The 22,453-nt window shown below is 35.6% G+C and overlaps 1 protein-coding gene across 2 annotated transcripts in view; it reads left to right on the top strand.

Annotated features, from left to right (window-relative positions):
* LOC148948855 (putative E3 ubiquitin-protein ligase RNF144A-A) overlaps window positions 1-22,453 on the top strand; it is a 154,306-nt gene that overhangs the window by 73,080 nt on the left and 58,773 nt on the right. For both annotated transcript variants that reach the window (XM_089094753.1, XM_089094754.1), the window contains exon 3: window positions 10,574-10,739. In XM_089094753.1, coding sequence (XP_088950879.1) covers window positions 10,574-10,739 — 166 coding nt within the window. The remainder of the gene's footprint in view (window positions 1-10,573; window positions 10,740-22,453) is intronic.

Below are 22,453 nucleotides of genomic sequence, written 5' to 3' on the forward strand. Positions count from 1 at the left end.
GGCTCGTAGCCTTTGATGAGTAATACTAAACTTAATAAAATTTATATATTTAGAATCAGCATTATAAACCCATTCTTTTGATACATTTATTGACATCAAAATTTCGTTTTTAAAAGTTTCGATCACTATTGAGCCGTATCGCTTGTTTTTTTTATTACGTATATGTTATTACATATATGAGGGGGTTATCCCCTTAGTCAATACCTCGCTCTTTACGTTAAAAGTTAAAAACAAATTTAATTCACAAACCCCTGAATCACAAAGGTCGTTTGGTTAGAATAGATAGCTCTTTTTAAAGCACTAAAAAAACTGTATCGCAAAGAGCGGGGTATTGCCTAGGGGGTGCACCCCCTCATATACGTAATAATTTCTTTTTGTTTTAAGTTCTAATGTTGCTTCTTATTTTCAGTTGAAAAAAACTTATTTTTTTTAAATTTAATTTCTGTTCGTTTTTTAAATAATGCTTGGAAATCCGGCGCCCCCTTCATAGAAATATCCCCTACGCCAAAGAAACTACCTCCACGGAAAAGCTCTCCCGAGTAACCCCCTCCTCCAGCCCCATCCTCTAGAAAAAAATCCCTCCTGAAAAATGTCTGTATACTTCCTAATAACCAATACTATATGTTAACATTGGGTAAAGTTCATAACTTTCAGCCCTCCCCCCGGGGACTTCGGTGGATTAATTCATCCTAAAAGAAATATTTAGCATATCTTTGACCATGCTGAACAAAATGACTATCTCAAAATTTTGATCGGTTGACTTTGGGAAAAAAAATGAGCGTGGGAGGGGGCCTAGTTGCCCTCCATTTTTTTGGTCACTTAAAAAGGGCACTAGAACTTTTAATTTCCGTTCCAATGACCCCTCCTACGGTATTCTAGGACCACTAAGTCGATACGATCACCCCTGGGAAAAAAAACAACAACAAAAAAACAAATAAACACGCATCCGGGATCTTTCTTCTGGCAAAAAATGCAAAATTCCACATTTTGTAGATAGGAGCTTGAAACCTCTGTAGTAGGGTTCTCTGATACGCTGAATATGATGGTGCGATTTTCATTAAGGTTCTATAACTTTTAGGGGGTCTTTTCCCCTATTTTTGAAAATCAGCCAAATTTTCTCATGCGCTTAACTTTTGATGGGTATCACTAAACTTGATGAAAGTTATATATTTGAAATCAGCATTGGAATCTGATTCTTTTGATGTATCTATTGGTATCAAAAACCCGTTTTCTAGAGTTTCGGTTACCATTGAGCTGGGTCGCTCCTTACTTACAGTTCGTTACCACGAACTGTTTGATTGACTAACTCTTTAAAACTCACTGCCAAAAATAATTTCGCTTTTGAAACAGTCTTGTATTGATTAATTTGTTTCAACCAATTGTTCTCTAAATTTTTTATTCTCTATGAACGTTAACGTTGAACGTTTGAATGCTGCGTAACTAGGGCTTATTGAATTGGAAAAAATTGATTTCCGAATGTACAGCCATAGAGAGTTTACTTTTATAATTTGTCGCTAAATTTAACGTTACTTGCTTAAAGTTTTTAAAGTAAAGTTTTCGTGCATTTTTAACCAGTTAAAAATTTTGTAGTTTGAGAAAATTTGCAATTTTCGAAAGGTCAAAAATCAAGCAATTTTAATAAAAATCACATCATTGGATCACTCAGTATATCAGAGAACCCTACTGTAGAGGTTTCAAGCTCCTATCAACAAAAATGTGGAATATTGTAAATTTTGCCAGAAGGACAATCACCGATGCGTTTTTATTTGTGTGTTTCCCAGGGATGATCATATCGAACCAATGATCCAAGAATATCTAGAGAGGGCTCATTCGAACGGAAATCAAAAGCCTCAATGTCCTTTTCGAGTGACCAAAAAGATTAGAGCGCAACTAACCCCCATTCTTCGCCCCTTTTCCCCCAAAGACATCAAATCAAAATTTTGAGATGTCAGTTTGATTGAGCATAGTTGAAAAGTACAATAGCAATGCTTCTGGGGATGATAGCCCTCTGGGGTAAGGGCTGTAAGTTATGTAATTCGCCCGTTGCTAACAGATACCATTTGGCGATGGGATGGGAAGTAAACGGAAATTTTTGGGAAAGGAATTTTCTGGGGGGGGGGCAAGGGGGGAAGTTTCTTGGAGAACAAAGGGTGCAGGGGAGTTTCCCAGGGGGAACTCTATACGGGGAGATTTCCTGGTATTTGAAAAATGATTAGAAAAAAACCCAACAACTTTCGTACATGAAAGTAGGGGGAACATTAAAACTTAAAACGAACAGAAATTATTCAGTACGTGGGAGGGGGGTTCCTTCCTCAACCTTCGCTTTTTACGCTAAAGTTTGAGTTTTGTCGCAATTGTTTAAGAACGACTGCTCAAACACAAGGGCCGTTGAATTTGAATGCGAAGTAATTTTAAAGAGCTTTAATGTGAAGGTTCATTTGACTGTTTTGACTCATTTGATACATTATTTTATTAATTTTGTGCATATTATTTATTAATTTAGGTTCAGTACTTATCCCTAAAGCACCAAGCTTTCGGCTTGGTGCTGCAGTGAGTTGTTAGTAGTAGTAGGGGTTGTAGCACTTCATGCCTATAGATATGTAAATAGTAAAGAATAACACTGAAACACGAAAAGAACGAATCATGGGGGGCACTGTCCCCGTCATATACGAAAATTTCTGTTTGTTTTATTTAAGTTTTAGGGTTGTTATTAACTTTCATTTGATGAAACTTACTTTAAATCTAATATTTACCTCGACTACTATTTGCTTACTGGTTAGCAAAAGTCAAGAGTTATTTTGACTTTTGGAGGATATCAAAGGATTTTCTTCGCGTCTGAAATAAAAGAAAGTACTTCTAGTTCATATCCATTTAATTCTTAGTAAGAGTCCTATTGGCAAATCTTAGGGCAAGGGAATTTCCCTTGCCGCTTTATGTAGAACTTAAATAAAAAAATATTTTTTTTTAACTGAAAGTAAGGAGTGACATTAAAACTTAAAACGAACAGAAATTATTCCGTATATGAAAGGGGCTGTCCCCTCCTCAACGCCTCGCTCTTTACGCTAAAGTTTTTTTTTATAGTTTTAAAAATATAGAGTTTATGAGAAAGAGTCAAACTTTAGCGTAAAGAGCAAGGCGTTATCGTAGAAACTTGAAAAAGGGCTCATTTGATTGGAAATTCAAAGGTTGAGTGCCCTTTTTAATAGTCGAAAGTGATTTGAGGGCAACTAGCCCCCCTCTCTTGCCCACCTTTTCCCCAAACACATCCAATCAAAATTTTTAGATAGCCATTTTGTTCAGCGTTGTGGATTTCCAGATAGAAATTAAGGATGAAATATAAATGATGAAATATAAATTAAGGATGGAATACAAATGAATGTGCATTGTCAGTTTAATATACATATACTGATGTTTAGTAATCAAAATGTTAAATTATTTGATTTATTAAAGATATAAAAGTAAAAACATTCATATTTTTTTCAGTAAAGTGCAAATTTTGTTCTGGCCTTGGGAAGGCATAGGGGTTTCGATCCCAACTTATGTAAATTTCTGCTCTTTTTGAGTTTGTCTCGGTTATTTATTGTAATTTCTGTTTGTTTTGGGTTTCATTTATTTATTGATGCTGATTTGTGGGAGTTTCACGCTTGGTAGATTATTTGATTTTATTTTTGCTAATTTTTGTTTAATGGAGTTCTTTACTTTTCTTTGAAAAACTTATTCTGTGGAAAAAGTTTTTTTTAATTAATTAGAATAAGTAGCTCTTATGAAAGTACTAAAAAAACTTTAGCGTAAAGAGTACTGAAAAAAACTTTAGCGTAAAAAAACTAGGGGCGAAGCCAATCATATACGTAATAGTTTCTGTTCGTTTTAAGTTTTGATGTTGAAAAGTTTTCAGTTGCAAACTTGTTTTTTTTTATGTATTTAATTTCTGATCGTTTTTTAAATAATGCCGGGAAATCCGGCACCCTTTTCATAGCAATGTCCCTTCCCCCATGAAAACTTCCTCCATGGAAAGATCCTCCCACGCAACCCTCGACCCCGCACTACCAGAAAAGTGCAAATTTTGTTCTGGCCTTGGGAAGGCATAGGGGTTTTGATCCCAACTTATGTAAATTTCTGCTCTTTTTGAGTTTGTCTCGGTTATTTATTGTAATTTCTGTTTGTTTTGGGTTTCGTTTATTTATCAATGCTGATTTGTGCTAGTTTCACGCTTGGTAGATTATTTGATTTTGTTTTTGCTCATTTTTGTTTAATGGAGTTCTTTACTTTTCTTTGAAAAAATTATTTTGTGGAAAAAGTTTTTTTTTAATTAATTAGAATAAGTAGCTCTTATTAAAGTACTAAAAAAACTTTAGCGTAAAGAGTACTGAAAAAAACTTTAGCGTAAAAAAACTAGGGGCGAACCCAATCATATAAGTAATACTTTCTGTTCGTTTTAAATTTTGATGTTGAAAAGTTTTCAGTTGAAAACTTGTTTTTTTTTTAATCTAATTTCTGATCGCTTTTTAAATAATGATGGGAAATCCGGCGCCTTCTTCATAGCAATGTCTCTTCCCCATGAAAACTTCCTCCCTGGAAAGATCCTCCCACGCAACCCTCGACCCCGCACTACCAGAAAAGTGCAAATTTTGTTCTGGCCTTGGGAAGGCCTTGGGGTTTTGATCCCAACTTATGTAAATTTCTGCTCGTTTTGAGTTTGACTCGGTTATTTATTGTAATTTCTGTTAGTTTTGGGTTTCATTTATTTATTGATGCTGATTTGTGGTAGTTTTACGCTTGGTAGATTATTTGATTTTGTTTTTACTCATTTTTGTTTAATGGAGCTCTTTACTTTTCTTTGAAAAACTTATTTTGTGGAAAAAGTTTTTTTAATTAATTTGAATAAATAGCTCTTATGAAAGTACTAAAAAAACTTTAGCGTAAAGAGTACTAAAAAAACTTTAGCGTAAAAAAAACTAGGGGCGAAGCCAGCTGAAACTTTTTGTGGAAAAAGTTTTTTTAATTAATTTGAATAAATAGCTCTTATGAAAGTACTAAAAAAACTTTAGCGTAAAGAGTACTAAAAAAAACTTTAGCGTAAAAAAAACTAGGGGCGAACCCAATCATATACGTAATAGTTTCTGTTCGTTTTAAGTTTTGATGTTGAAAAGTTTTCAGTTGCAAACTTGTTTTTTTTTATGTATTTAATTTCTGATCGTTTTTTAAATAATGCTGGAAAATCCGGCACCCTTTTCATAGCAATGTCCCTTCCCCCATGAAAACTTCCTCCATGGAAAGATCCTCCCACGCAACTCTCGACCCCGCACTACCAGAAAAGTGCAAATTTTGTTCTGGCCTTGGGAAGGCCTTGGGGTTTTGATCCCAACTTATGTTAATTTCTGCTCGTTTTGAGTTTGACTCGGTTATTTATTGTAATTTCTGTTAGTTTTGGGTTTCATTTATTTATTGATGCTGATTTGTGGTAGTTTCACGCTTGGTAGATTATTTGATTTTGTTTTTACTCATTTTTGTTTAAACTCATTTGTTTATCACTATTTCTAGTGATTTTTTGTATTACCTAAACAAATCACTAAATTTGCACATAAATCACTTATTCAACCAGAAAATAACTGTAATCTAGTGATTTTTTCCACCGAGTGGCAACCCTGGTTCTAGTCCCGGTGATGACCTATTTTGCCATTACACATTGGTGTCGTTTTCTCATTGATTTACCGGTATTTTAATTATCGTGTCGATGAGACTTCGTGCCGTTTTTTTTGTCCAAAAGTACATTATATGCGCATTATTAGACGAAAAAAAAGAGACAACAATGAAAATGACAGAAAAAAAACGATTTTCATCGTGCGTATATAATTCTAAAGATTTTTATACGCACGTAAGCAGGGTTGCCTAAGAAATCAGACAACAAACCATAAAACCTTGCCACAGATTTCACTTTGATACAACTTTTAATGTCAAACTACCTGGTAAATGGGATAGTAATGTAATAATTGCGATGTTTTTCTTTTTTCTCATTGAAAATCTGAACGTGACCAATGTCGTGTATCAGTTTTTCTAGATAAAATCGTGCCAAAAATACTCTTTGGTCTTGAAGAAACTCACAATATTAAACCTTATGAAATTAAATAATCTTTAAACTTTCTTTCTTAAAAATTACTCAAAATGTCTTGTATTGATAAATGAGTCTACCTAGCCTCCTAGCACTAGCTAAATTTGGATATGATATAAGAATTCGCCATTTTTCACGCTATGTGGCGCAGCATTTTGACATAGTCAGAATGGGTTTATTATGACAACCCTATATTATGGGTTTATAAAAAGCAAAAAGAATAATATAATTCCAATGATCCACCAGAGGCGGTTTTAAGGGGAGACAGAGGGGGTACATGTCCTGGGTGAAGAAATTTTAGGGGCACAAAATTTTAAATAAATTATCTAACAATTATAATCATTTTGTAATATTATTTTTTAATAAAATAAAGTAGAGGGTACAGTTGAAAATTTTGTTAAAATCTGGCCTGAAAATTTTTGGGACATCAAGAGGGGGGAGCGCTAATCAATATTTTGGCCCGGGCACAAGAGAGGCCAGAAACACTAGGCTACTGTGATCCCCATTCTACGACGCATTTAGTTGGCTGCTAGCATTAGGGAAAATGGTAAGTAAAAATGGAACCAAAAAATTGCCATTCCTTGCGTCTCAAAACAGCGTTTGGCACTCGTATGACATAACCCCGACATAATATTCTTCATCTAAGTAGGACCTCTTTCTCTGACGATCAATCCTAACGAAATATACCTAAGTATAATAAACATATAATACTTCAGAAACAAATTTGGGCTATATATTTGCACATTAGGGGGGTGGGGGTAAAGTCTAGCGGGTCTGCATGCCTAATGTGTTAGATACAGTTATTCTACATATTATGTAGTAAGAATTGTTTTCTAACTTCACACTGTCCAAATACTTTACTTCCACCCCTAATGTGCAAATACATAGCCCAAGTTACATATTTTCCCTCCATTCTATCACTTTTCTTTGTCTTGTCTCACGCTAAGCTGAAAGAAACTAACGAAAAAAATCGGTTCTACAATGCGTCAATGAATGAACAACTTGAGTGGTCGGGGGTATCATACAAGTATCAAGCGTATTAGGCCAATGTATTCAAACTTCGTATGAAAGTGGCTTAAAATGGATTGAATGAATGTTCAGATTATTACGACTTAACCTCCGACCACCCTTTATTAGGGAAGGTATTACTATTCCGGGGGATATAGGATAATATGGGGTGCTACCATTTCGAACAACCGTCACAAGCACCAAACGTAATAGCATCCAAACAAATTTATAATTTTATATAATAGTAATAAGTATATAATAGTTTAGAAACACATTTCGGCTATATATTTGCACATCAAAGGGGTGGGGGTAAAGCATAGCATATACTAAGTACGTAATCTAACCTAGGTACCTTTTCCCCCTAAACCCCAAAAAACTAAAGTTTTAAAATTTTGGATGTTGTGACGGTTGGTGGTTCTGACGGATTTTTTTGTCGATGTTATGACGCCTTCCCGGATAATATGTGCTAAAGAGCGAAAGCGATACTGGTGCATTATATATAGCACAGCGCTATAGACTGTACAAGGAAACCAGACATGGAAACCCGTCAAACGGGTATTTGCTAGTTAATTGACTGCAAAGCGTGATTTCTCATTGCGTTCACAATATTTAAACTGTTGTTTTTTGGGGTTTTGGGGGGAGGTACCTAGGTTAGGTTACGTATTTAATGTATGCTATAACCCCCCCCCCCCCCTAATGCGCAAATATATAGCCAAAATTTGTTTCTAAACTATTATATATTCATCCTATTTTATTTTATTTCATTAGAATTAACCAAACTTGACTTCTATCGTGTGTTATATATAATGCACCAGTACCGCGAAAGCTCCTCAGCACTATCGTGTCAAAAATAGCTATTTGGGAAATCTGCTTTATTTTGGTAAACAAATGCACTAAACGAGCTGTTTCTCCAAGCACCCTTCTGCGAATATTTAATTTTGATTTAAAGAGTAGGGATAGAGGTGGCGGTAGCCCTTCTCATGTGGGGGACCTAGGGCATAGTTTTGTTGTTTAGGCCACGGAAGGGTGGTCAAAAAATCCTTTTTTTATATAATGCATCAAGAATTGAAGAGCTTATTGATTCGTACTTGCTTTAATCGACTAAACTTTCTGGTCAAGTGTGTTAATGGGCACCAGGGCCGTATCCAGTATTTTTGTTTGGAGGCGGGGGGAGGTAGACAGAAAAACACATCAAAAAAATTTTTATATGCATTTTCAAGGGGTTTTAAAGTCTACTTCGAAATGTTCGGAGATTTCTTCGTCTGAATATGAAATAAAATAAAGTTGGTTTTAAATAAGTAGTAATCATCTCCAAACCAGTGTCAATTGGAATTGTTTTTTTTTAGACATTATCTTCAAAAACGCATTTTTATTTTTACGTTGCTGTTTGCCGCAACTTGCTTTTCATAATGTTGCTACGTCCACTGTAACCATAATACTGACTTCTAGTCTAGCAGTCTAGCTATCTCTGACCTAATCTCTTATTTTATCTGTATATTTTCTTTGCAATGCGAAGGAAGTATAGATACAAATGTAATTGTTGAATTTTAAAATAATGTCAAACTTTGTTTATCTTAAAGATACGCAGTTTGACTGTTACGAAATGTTTTAAGTAATATCATGGAATCATCACATTTTTTTGTAATAGCAAAATGATAAACATATTCAAACTGGTCTAATTAGCTTTAAATAAATCATCAAGTAATTTTGGCAGCACGTCTGCAAGCCAGAAAAGGGTGATAATCATGCCATGCCTTGTGTTCAAAGTTTTCCACTGAAGAGAGCTCAGAAATATTAAAAAAATACAATATTTGTGATACATCCATTTTTGACTAGTTTTCTCGTTAAAAAATGTTGTAGAATAATTATACCGATCAGTTCTTGCCTTTTATCAAACTTTTTCATAAAAGTCGAGGCACCAGTTGGGAGGTGGGGCAACTGGCCCTTAAATTTTATTGCCTTACTCGCCCCTAGATTGTTTTTAATGTTTTTTTATATCGTCGTTTAACCCCTCTTATATTTTCATGCATTGGTACCCCTGCATAAAGGACTGATGGAACGAGAGGTCACCCACTCTGCCATCAGAGCACCATTTGTTACGCCACACGTACTATACTTCTCCTATGTGGGATGCATACCGCCTTATCCGAATTCACTCACATCTCGTTTATCGATTTCCTTGCTGGCGAATAAAACCATTTGCTTTTCTTTGTCAAAATCAGGAGAAAACGGTGAAGATATTCAGGTCAAGACTGGTGGGCTGAAACAGTAGGGCCGTTCTTTTACTCATCTTTGTGCTAAGATCTTACATCTTTTGACAAAGAACGCGTAAAAGTGAAATATTAGCACTAAGATCTTACATCTTATATCGTTCATTTGCAAATGTCTTTCATAATTCTGCTCTGATCAGCGGTCTAAGAACAAAGATGAGTATATCATCAACGTTCTCTTATCATTTTTCTATGTGGCAGAAAGATGGCGTCTTTCACACTTTCTGCTAACATCAGTGAGCTGTAAGATCTTAGAACAAAGATGAGTTAAAAGAACGGAAATCTTTGCAGAAAGATGTGAGATTTTATATGTAAGATCTTAGTGCAAAAGAACGGGCCTAGTATTGCATAGATATGAAACAGTATATGTGCGAGTGGGAACCAGTACCAGATAGTGAAACTTTTAAGTTGGATGTTTCTATTCTTTATATCAGAATCGTCATTGGCTACGATTTTTTCTGAAGTTGCTTTAATTATTGTCCTAAATAGTAAGCGGTTGTCTTCCTTAAATTTCGTCCTTATTTTCGTCCTTATTTTCGTTGGCCTTAAAAAACTCAAACAAAAACTTAAAAAAAACAGCCCTGGCATGGATATCCATGAACATGGATAGGCCTATAATAAAATACGAAAGCTAGAGCTATCCTTGTATTTCCTCTTAAAACGTTTATAATAAAAGCCCCTGCTCATTTTAGCCTTGCTTAATGTAAGCCACGAACTAAAATGGTATTGTTTGATATTGTAATAATAATGTAAATATGAATAAAAATATTATATTTTGCTTAAATTTATGTAAGTTATTTACATTAAGATGTTTACATACCAATGTTATACAGGACCCAATTTACTTTTCCTGTCACTCCTTAATTTTAACACTTCAAATAGCTTTTTTAATTGTATCTTCCCGCCATAAATATGACTCGGCAATGTTTAAATGTTTGTTGGAGGGGGGGGTGACAAGTTGAAATTCCTCCCCGGGTGTCACAAGACCTTCTACACCACTGGTGTGTTGGAGTATTACTTTCTTAACCCATCCCCAATTTTGGCCATATTCGAGTTGAGCGTAGTATATTACGTAATATTTATTCTCACGTTCTAATGTTTGGTTCTAATCACCTTTTTCTGAGGTTCCACCTCTCATTTTCAACGTTTTTTCCTTAGAATTAGTCTAATAAACCTTTCATTTCAGTGTTTATCTCAGTATGTCAGCCACTCTGTTGGTTCAGGCTATTGCGAAATATCTTGTCCTGACGGCGATTGTCCTGCTGAATCTGGAGCACTTACTGACAAAGAAATCGATTCTCTCATCAATAAAGAAAAAGTCGAATTGCTTGCTAAGCTCAGAGTTAATTTAGGTAAGTTGGTTCATATCTCCACATTCCACTCACTCCTGCACTTGAACATGTCCTTGCCATGATCCATGTTCCTGGAAATTATGTGGTCAACCGCAGAGTTTCAAAGCTATTTCGTAGGCAGGTGATATTTCATTAGAAAAATGTCAGTGTAGTTGATATTGGGACACAGACCGGGATTAAATTCAATTTTGCACTGAGATACGTTTGCCAGTGATATATATTGTCAAACAGTTCGTGGTAACGAACTGTAAGTAAGGAGCGACCCGGCTCAATAGTAACCGAAACTCTAAAAAACGGAATATTGATACAAATATATACATCAAAAGAATGAAATTTTTAGGCTGATTTCAAATATATAAGTTTCATGAAGTTTAGTCTTACCCATCCAAACTTACACGCCTGAGAAAATTTGCTTTGTTTTCGGAAAAAGGGGGAAACAACCCCTAAAAGTCATAGAACTTTAATGAAAATCACACCATCAGATTCAGCGTATCAGAGAACCCTACAACCCTACTGTAGAAGTTTCAAACTCCTATCTGTAAAAATGTGGAATTTTGTATTTTTTGTCAGAAGAAAGATCACGGATGCGTGTTTATTTGTTTTTTTTTTGTTGTTTTTTTCCAGGGGTGATCGTTTCGATCCAGTAGTCCTAGAATATCGTGATATGGCTCATTTGAACGAAAACTAAAAGTGCTAGTGCCCTTCTTAACTGATCATAAAAATTGGAGAGCAACTTGGCCCCCTCCCACGCTCATTTTTTTCCCGATGTCACCCAATTAAAATTTTGAGATAGCCATTTTGTTCAACATAGTCGAAAATCTAATAAATATGTCTTTGAGGATGACTTAATGCCCCATAGTTCCCAGGGGAAGGGCTGTAAGTTATAAACTTTGCCCATTTTTTACATATAGTATTGGTTTTGGTTTATTGGAAAGCCATTTAGCACAAGAAAAGTAAAATCAATATGCAAATTCTGTTTTAATTATTCAATGACGGTGAGCCAAAATAAAAGCTACATTAACTAAAAAACGATCAGAAATTAAATATAAAAAAACAAGTTTTTTTAACTGAAAGTAAGGAGCGACATTAAAACTTAAAACGAACAAAAATTATTCCGTATATGAAAGGGGCTGTCCCCTCCTCAACGCCTCGCTCTACGGTACAGTTTTTTATTGTTTTAAAAATAAAGTTGTGAGAAAGAGTCAAACTTTAGCGTAAAGAGTGAGGCTTGGAGGAGGGGAAAGCACCTTTCATATACGGAATAATTTCTGTTCGTTTTAAGTTTTAATGTCGCTCCTTACTTTCAGTTAAAAAAACTTGTTTTTTATTTATTTAATCAATGACAGAAGCGGATTGTTTGGGGTACCCGTCTGACCGAGTGTATTTGAAACAGTCGGATCTGTTACGCTAAATGTTGTTCTATCAAGCTTTCTAGGGCTATAATGAGACAAAGGTTGAAATGGCTAAGACAAGGTTCTGGGGATGAAGGATGACAGATTGCCTAAAATCGTCCTTTTCGGCCAACCATCTAGGGCCAGACGAAAAGCAGGTCGTTCCCTAATGGGGGGAAAGGAGGGTGTAACGAGGGAGGCATGGGGTAGATCGGGATCGAGAGGAGCGTGCGTAGCTGTGTTTGCCTCAGGTGGCTTGATGCTGCAGTCAGTTTTTAGTAGTAGTAGTAGTAATGACAAGAAATGCAGACTATGTAAAAGGTTTAAATCTGTCATCCAGCCGTATTTGGCGGTGGTTGGGGAGAGGGGTCAGTTATTTACCCCCTCCCCAAAAAATATACAACAATCTGCTTGCTTTTGGCGTTCTGAAAACTTTTGTCTCCGCTAGAATTGATTAGCCTACCGTAAATTTATCTCCTTCAAATGTAATTTCCTGTTTTGACTATCCCCCTGCGAAATGTGTTCGTGCCTTTGTCTGTTTAGAATTCGCCTTTTGAAAGAAAACCCGTAAAAGCAAGTACTTTTTAGTTTCTGATCTGGAAAAACACGTCCTGTGGTTTTGAAACAGCTGGCAAGAAAAAAGTTAAAGTCCATGATTGGAAACGTTTTGACGCACTTATGTAGATGATTTTGGCTTGTCATTTAACCGCAAGCCGTTGGTTTATAACCAAATCCTTTGCCATTTAAATCGTCATACGACTTCCAATTATTAATCCGGTTTGAGGTATACTATTTTAAGTAATGCATACGTGAGTGCTTCGCATCTTTTTCTGGTACTGTTCCAGTATTTTCTAGCCAATCATGATGGTATCTCTTGGAACTATGTATGGGCAATCTTTATTTGTGCGTAGTATAAAATCAACCTTTTGTTTGCGGAAAATCGTGTTCAAATTTTAGAGTGACTGCGACTTTTCAAGTTGCAACATTCCAAATATATACTTGTAGCTTTTCGATGCATAATGAGACTCGTTAAATTAAATTAGTGGTTGCCGTATTGATCAAGCACCGGGGACCAGATCTCCAAATAATTTTGAAGATAGAGTTTTTCCGTGTGAATATGCTTTTTTCAAAGCACTTAATTCCCGAAAAATTCTTAGGCCCCCTCCCCCAAGGTTTTGGGTATGTCCACTAATATATATATATATATATATATATATATATATATATATATATATATATATATATATATATATATATATATATATATATATATATATATATATATATATATATATATATACAGACCCCGTTGCCGCACCTGTGCATGCATCGAATGCCGCCGACGAGAGGCCCGGTCGATCACCAGCGAAGTGTCGTACTTTCACCGGCGCGCCGCCGGCCGCCTGCGGCGGCTTTCTGCTAATTGAATTAATTTGAACCAATTCTTTATAGTATCAACCGCAATGTTGGAGCTTTTCTTTTCTTGCGTGGTTAAGGATTTCGGTTTTCATGCTTAGGAATCAAGTTCGGTTTTCAAAGATAAAAAAAAAAAAACAAGTGCGTAGACAAATATTTAGCAAGAATTTCTTGTGCTTTCAGGGAGACTTTTTAGTTAGCAATAGTTCTTGTAGCGCATCCATTGAATAGACAGTTGTCTTTCGAACAGACACCCGAATAAATTCTAGGTAGAGAAACTTGAGATTTAAGGACCTCTATTTCAAGACACCTTGGTATAGCAAAGTATCAATATTTTTTGAGTCCTTGCCATAGGCAGGTGTTTTTAAATATTGAGGCTTGGATTCTGTGACATAGCAGCGTTACTTGAAATGGGAGGTTCTGAAAATTCCAAGTTCCTAACCGTTAAATTCTGAATTTAACATCGGGGACAAGTGATGTGTTTCCTTATTTGTCATAAAACCACTGGAGGTGTAATAACCAGGAGCAGACTAGGAGGTGTCTAATTACTGGAGGGGGGCCTATTTTAGACATCGACAGAAACTAATGGGAAGGAAATTGCAAATGCAGGTATCCCTAAGCACCATCTCAATAGTTAAATCTATTATACCGCCTGGAAAATTAATTTTTCTCTACTTACTCTGTCTAAATTTTCTTTATAAGTATTTCATCACCTTCAATGTTCAACCAACTTACAATAGTAACCATTTTAAATACACAAACAGTTAATACTAGAGGCCTGATTATAATTGCAAATTTTTAGCTTGATTCTAATCTTGGAAAATAGGCTACTGCCCAATCTTGGACAAAGGATCTTAAAATTGAAATATCTCAATCATTTGACAGATTCAATCACTGACATGTGTTGTGAAAAAGAGTAATCATAATTAAACAGGCTTGGATATGATCTTGCTCGTAGTAGATATGATCTGGCTGTTCCAGCCACTTTCACACATTACCTCTCCCACCCCTCATAGTCGTCACACTGACCTCTGTAGTAGGTTCTACCTTCTCCCTAATGGCCCTTGTAGATGACTTTTACAAAGTTGTCAACTGCAACAGAAATCAAAACTAAGTTCACATTCCTTTTCACTATCTTACCCAAGAGTACTGTCTAACTTTTTATCAACAGTACCAGTCTGAACCTTTTCAGCTTCATTTTTATCCTCAATGCTGTATTCTCATCAAATCTCTTCGCAGCCTGCTTCTTTGTTTTGCTTGCTTTTATTGCTTCATTTTTTCTTTTCCACCTCTTCTTTGCCTTCCTTGTAGCAAAGGCAGCTTCAATCTTGACTTTCACTGATGTATTAGTGAGCACTGTTGTTCTGCCCTTCTTTCTTCCTTGAAGTATTTTGTTTTGTTGGTGGTACTGGGACGTGGTTGTACTTGTTCAGTTGTGACTATCCTATTACACAATGGCTGCAAAATCACTGGGCTTACTGAAAGTATTAGGTGAAAGGATGGCAGTGCATGTAGGGATGGGGCTGGAGTTAGAACCTCTGATGAGCTTGGCAATTTGCCACCAGATCTTCATTATCAAAACAATCTGGATTGAAAGGAGATATACCTTCCAAATTCCTTCTGGATGTTTGATGGTGTGAAAGCTAAGGGGAAAGATTTTCCTGCCAACCCAGCTGCGATGTAAATGGTGAGAGTTCTTATCGATAGTGACGGTTGCTCGATGAAAAAAATACTACTAATTTTGATAATTCATTCTGTTAGGAATACATAGCTATTAGATATTTCAACTATTATGCAAGGGTTCTCAAATGCCACAGCCATTTCTTTTTTACCAGATTTCTACTTCTCTTTATTAATAACGAAGATTACCAGCGTCCAGCCAGCGATTCTAGCCAAGTTTCTGACTCGTGAATAGGCCCAAATCTGTTGTAAATTAAAAGCTGGGATTTGAGAAAGACTGATCAAAACATAAAATTTTTACGGCCAACAATGATTTTGGTGGCGGCGCGCCGCCGACATCTCATCAGTGGTGGCGCAAATAAAATTTCGTCGGCGCGTCGCCGCTGCTATTTTTGTTCCCGCTGCCGCCGGTATTCCCTTATCGGCGCGGCGCCAGGGTCTATATGTATATACAAGGCCGTATCCAGGGGGTTTGACCCCCCCCTCCAACTGTTTGTCCGACTCGTAAAAACGCAACAAAATTGAACAAAAACAACATTTTTGAATTTTTTTTAAAAAACCCCTTGAAAAAAAACTTTTGTAACCCCACCGCCTTCGAAAAAAAAATTCTGGATATGACTTTTGGTTTTCTTCTTTATGGTTTTGGAATTGTTGTAATCCCTTGTCAAAATATATACAAATATTTTTGCAATTACCAGTGTTTTCCTCTAAGCAATTTAATGTTTCTCCGTACATGAAAATCTTCAATTTTTCCAAGTGTGACAAGTGTGACAACGTCATTGCAATACTGATATCATCAGTAATCAATGTTGTTATCGAATATGAACCGTTTAAAATTGTTGAATATCTACCCCTGCTTCCTCGGTGCTTCAACTGTCAGGTTTGTGGGCATATATCTGGTGCCTGTAAAGCTACCGTTTGCTGCTCCCACTGTGGACAAAAGGGGTATTCGAGTAACCGCAACTCCCCTTGCCAGAACAGTGTCATGTGTGCTCTGTGCTCCCAAAATGATCATCCTTGGCACATTTACGAATGGCCTGCAGCACAGAAGCTTTTGCGTCCCTAAAAACGAATACAGGACTCAGGATAACGTCGTGGAATAAACGGAGGTGTTATTCTGAAGCTCCCATTGATACAAACACTATGTAAAGTGAATGACGTGGCATGTCTGCAACAGCATTTGCTAACTCCGGACAGTCTTAAGCTACTAAACATTGACACTTCTACTAGTATTTACTCTAATGCTGGCAAACACTTTGATGTGGATCGACCTAGCGGAGGCGCTGCCATCCTTGTGCGAAATGAACTATTGCCAGATCGATTCCGGGGAGTTCAAAATGCAAAATTACGTTGTTACCTTAGTTTACCCTCTCACTGATTATCGCAATTCTAGTTCCGATGTCCTGTTTTATAAAGCGTCCCGAGCTCTTAGCAATCACTAGCCCCTAGATGATATCCAAAGAAGAGCTGAGTCGTTTTGAAAGCTTCTAATTTTTTATTCTACTCTCCGGAATGTATTTCTATACATTCCGGTATTTCCATATATATTTGAATTTATTTTCATTTTGTCTTGTTATGTTTGTTTCCTACTCTGTCAGTTGTGTGCTTTTGTACATTATGATGGGCAATAAAAATTATTTTTATATATATATATATATATATATATATATATATATATATATATATATATATATATATATATATATATATATATATATATATATATATATATATATAGTTTGCCTGTTTATGGACATCTGATATATGTTTAAAATATTCGAATGTCGAATTTTGAGTTCCGCTAAATTTCTTCAACTGATTATACTCTTCAGTTTCTTTTATTTGTTATGTACCCTGACACTATCGTTACAATTATTGCAATATTGCCTCCCTTCGTAAAAAAATTGGAGATAGCTGCTGGGGTTTGAGTAAATATTGGTTTTAAGTTTGATCTAAACTTATATTGGTACTTGTCAATTAGCTGGAACCCACGTGATATAATATATAGGAAAATGCTTAAGAAACTAGTCAAACGGGTTTCTTTCAATAGAGAATTGGATTGCAAACCGTGGTGTCACTGCGTTTACAATATTTAAACTTTTGTTTTTTGGGGTTTAGGGGAAAAAAGATACCTAGGTTAGGTATTTAATATATGCTATGCTTTACCTTTAGTGTGCAAATATATAGTTGATTTTTTTTAACTATTATATTTTCATCCTATTTTGTTTTATTTCATTAGCGTTAGCCAAACTTCACTTCTCGCGTGGGTTCCAGCTAATTGACAAGTACCCTTATATTTTAATCCGTTGGAGCCGTGTCTAATCTTTCTTGGGAGAGGTGGAAGGAGGTTCAGTTTTAAGACAAATGTCTGTCATAATTTGGTCAGGTACATACACATGAAGTCTTTCAAGGGGGGGGGGGTATATTTTGGGGGTACAAAATTTGACAAAAAAAAAAGTAAAAGCAAGGACAACGGGCAAGGAAAAAAGTAAAAGCAATAACAATTCCTAAGCCCCCTCCCCTTATGTACGTACATTCTTTTAAGGCTTTAAGCTAGGGTTTTTGATTTCCTCAGAATTCCGACTAAATATATGAAAAGTAAGTGTCCATCATATTAATCAATTACAATGAATAGCGATTAGTGTGAATGTACTTCACTATTTTTGCCATTCCAAAATTTCTCTCTGGAAAATTCTTAAGAAATCAAAAGCCCTAATCCTACCCGTTAAAAAACTACGGTTTGATTTTTTAACGAAGAATTCTAACAATAGATAATTATAGCTTGCATCATATATCATGATTTGGTTCCGCGAATATAGTTCTATAACACACTGCGCTTAAGCTATAAATCTGATGTTTACAACCCTTAATTCGCAATTACCATAACTTAAATGCTAAATTTTGCACGGGTAATTGCCCCCTCAATGACTTCCTGTACCCTTTGTTGTTCTGAAATTTTGCCAACATGATTTACAAATCCTTTGTCTTGTAGTTCACTACTTCTTTAAATTCAGCATGGTTGTAAGTGAATAGATGCCGCTCCCTTCTATTAGTAACTTTTGCAAAATAATGACCATGCTGTTATTTGTGCATAAACATTAGTTATTTGTGCATAAACGTTATTTGTGCATAAACATTTTAGCATAAACATTATAATATTTATTATATGAAATACAGGGAAGTAGCTCAGCATTTTTATTTGGGGGGGGGGGAGCAAGAGGGGTCCATATCCGGATAGTTACGGGGCATGAGCTACATAATAGACATTATCTCCAAATTATGGCCTCCCCCCCCGAAACGACGCCCCTGATAAAATATATATTAAATATTTAATATTTATGCAATGATTCTTTGCTAAAAAATTATGCGTTTAATAAAGTGACTAAAAAAATGTTATTTTGATTTCGGAAAAGGTATGAAATTCATGTACTCGTACGTAATTTTTCTGTCTATGTAATTAATTTTTAAAAAATGGGCTCTTCCTTTAATTTCATGTCTTTCAAATGGTGCAGGGAGAGGGGTGCTCTTCCTATAAATTCATGCCTTTCAAATGGTATAGGGGGGGGGGGTCTCGATTGGTCAAAACTATTGACAAACTTCTTTATGATTTCAATAAAAATGGATATGTATGTTTTGAACAGCAGACTAGGCATTAGTATCGTTCATGGGGGGGGGGGCAGAGGGTAAATTCTAGATGATTGGTGACGTCCTTCATATACTATTGGCTGGCAAGTTCATTTACTGATGATCCGCTCTCCTTTTCTCATTTGCCCTTTGTGAAGGTGTAATTTCTTTCAGTCCTGATTAAATAAAAAAAATAAGTTTTTTTTTAACTGAAAGTAAGAAGCAACATTAAAACTTAAAACGAACAGAAATTATTCCGTATATGAAAGGGGCTGTCCCCTCCCCAACGCCTTGCTCTTTACGCTAAAGTTTTTTTTTATTGTTTTAAAGAAATAGAGTTGTGAGAAAGAGTCAAACTTTAGCTTAAAGAGCAAGGCGTTGAGGAGGGGACAGCCCCTTTCATATACGGAATAATTTCTGTTCGTTTTAAGTTTTAATATTGATCCTTACTTTCAGTTAAAAAACTTGTTTTTTTATTTAATTTTTGAAAGTTTTTGAATTAATGCAGGTTTTGATTTTGGCTCACTGTACATGAATAATTAGAACAAAATTTGCATACTAATTTCACTTTAATTTGGTTAAATGGCTTTCTCGAAACTTGTTTCATTTTATTTACGAACGTTTTTATTAGTAATAGATATACGTAACTTACGAATTAACTTACGTAACGAACTTCTATATTCATATATTTTTAATATATATATTAGAGGGTTCGCCCCTAGTCAATACCTCACTCTTTACGCTAAAGTTCGAATTTTTTTCCAATTCTTTAAAAATGACGCCTTAATCACAAAGGCCGTTAATTAGAATAAATAGCTCTTATGAAAATACTAAAAAATCTTTGGCTTAAAGAGCGAGGTATTGACTAGGAGGCGAACCAAATCATGTATGTAATAATTTTTGTTCGTTTTGAAGTTTTGATGTTGCTCCTTACTTTCAGTTGAAAAACTTGTTTTTTTTTTATTTAATTTCTGATCGTTTTTTAATTAATGCTGGGAAATCCGGCGCCCCCTTTATAGAAATATTTCTTCCCCCATGAAAACTTCCTCCATGGAAATATCCTCCCACATAACCCCTTACCCCCTCCCCCCTGCTACCTGAAAAAATCCACCCTGAAAACGTCTGTATACTTCCGAATAACCAATACTATATGTAAACATTGGGTAAAGTTCATAACTTTCAGCCCTCCCCCCGGGGACTTCGGGGAATTAAGTCATCCTAAAAGGCATATTTATTATATTTTCGACCATGCTGAACAAAATGGCTATCTCACAATTTTGATCGGGTGACTTTGGGAAAAAAGTGAGCGTGGGAGGGGGCCTTGTTGCCCTCCAGTTTTTTGGTCACTTAAAAAGGACACTAGAACTTTTAATTTCCGTTCGAATGAGCCCTCCCATGATATTCTAGGACCACTAGGTCGATACGATCACCCATGGGAAAAAAGAACAAAAACAAACAAACAAATAAACACGCATCCGTGATCTTTCTTCTGGCAAAAAATACAAAATTCCACATTTTTGCAGATAGGAGCCTGAACCTCTACTGTAGGGTTCTCTGATACGCTGAATCTGATGGTGTGATTTTTATTTAGGTTCTATAACTTTTAGGGGATGTTCTCCCCTTTTTCGAAAATCAGGCAACTTTTCTCAGGCGCATAACTTTTGATGGGTAAGACTAAACTTCATGAAACTTATATATTTGAAATCAGCATTAAAATTTGATTCGTTTGACGTATCTATGGTATCAAAATTCTGTTTTTTAGAGTTTCCGTTGCTATTGAGCCGGGTCGCTTCTTACTTACAGTTCGTTACCACGAACTGTTTGATTACTTCGGCTAATGATAATATATAAACTTTCACCATGATTTGTCAAAAGTAAAGTTAGAAAATAAGTTGTTTGAAAATTAATTTTTCGTACCCGCTGTTTTCTGTGAAATATAATATCGATGACACAAAGAAAATGCTATGTGAAGCATATCATTTGTGAAAAACAGTATTCGAAAATGAAATTTACTTTGCAGAATTGGGTAGCAGCCGGTGAAGTACTATTTTTTCTTTATATCAACGAATGTTCATTTCTTAGATCTTGTGCCCACAATCAAATCTGAAAATGAGCCACCTATTTGCCTGCTGTGAAGGGTTTTGATATCACATGTGAATTTTTCTCAGGACGGTATTGGTATAGATCCTCGAAGGATCTCAGAATAGGCGGCCAACAAAAATGCGATTAGACCCTACACATTCACTCTATAACTCTTTAGTTGCAAGTTCTTTGCGAATGATTCTTACTTCATCCATTCGCCTTTTACTATAATCAAACCAAACCATGGAACCGTGGCTGATTGTACCAAGAGCATCAAAATAATAACACCCCCCCCCCCTGGAAATTCAAACCTTGAAGCTGCAATTCTCAAAGACTTTTCTTTTGGTTGATTACAATTTTTGATCACAGTGGTTGCAATTACAATTAACACAACAATTAACAGTTAACAATAACAATTAACATTTGCAATTACAATTTTGTGTTGGAGTATTTTTTTTTTACTGGGTTTTTACCCAATGTCCTTTTTTGTAATTTGACTTCCGATGGAAGTGAAAATTCTTGAAGGTGGATCATCCATTCCACCTTCTACTAAAATCAGCCCATGGAACCGTGGCTTAAAGTATCTAGGGCATAAAAATAAACATACCTGGGCTCACCTTGGGGCTATTCACACCAAAAAGACGTAATTTTTTAATCTTTTTCTTCTGGTTAAGATTTGGAAGTTTTTAGGGCTGTGCCTAATTTTCATTGGTGTTGGAACGTTCAGCAGTGAAAATAAATAAGCAAAATTAATTCTTTAAAATTAGACAACGCTTTCCCTTTGTAAAAACTCCAACATTAACATTCTGGATTCTTAAGGGCAACTACATCTTTAAAGGGCTAATTTTATAATGTAAGCTGCTCTTAAAATATTGCTTTGTCAGCTTTTTGACAATCTAAATACTCAAAGTTCGTTTTGATTTAGTTATAAGCCAATATACTCATTGAAAGCTTCACCTTAATACCCTTGTCTGTTGTAGTAGCGATAAGTGTAGTATAGTTGAATCGTTGTTAGCAGTGTGCACATAGTACCTTTGGATTTATCAAACATCCCAATCAGCACACGCTAAAAAATTCCAATACCATCAGCTGTTGTTGATGCATTGCTGATACATCCTCTTGACAATCTAGGTGAGAAGAGTGTGTTTCAATTTAGTTCAATACAGTTGCAATATTCCCGATAGATTTTGCTTTAATAGCCTTAACTATACTAGCAGTAGTAGTAGTACTTGTAATAATAGTATTGCTCACCTTCTTAAGCTGTTTGATGCCATATGTTTTTGGCGAATTTTTCACTGGATTTTCACCCAAGTTTCTGTTTTTTTTTAATTTGATGTCGACTAGAGTGAGAAGAGTGTGTTTCAATTTAGTTCAATACAGTTGCAATATTCCCGATAGATTTTGCTTTAATAGCCTTAACTATACTAGCAGTAGTAGTAGTACTTGTAATAATAGTATTGCTCACCTTCTTAAGCTGTTTGATGCCATATGTTTTTGGCGAATTTTTCACTGGATTTTCAC

This window comes from Artemia sp. Qi Xiang Cuo, chromosome 9, assembly GCF_049724085.1.
Source record: "Artemia sp. Qi Xiang Cuo chromosome 9, ASM4972408v1, whole genome shotgun sequence".
In the NCBI taxonomy this organism is placed as follows: Eukaryota; Metazoa; Arthropoda; class Branchiopoda; order Anostraca; family Artemiidae; genus Artemia; species Artemia sp. Qi Xiang Cuo.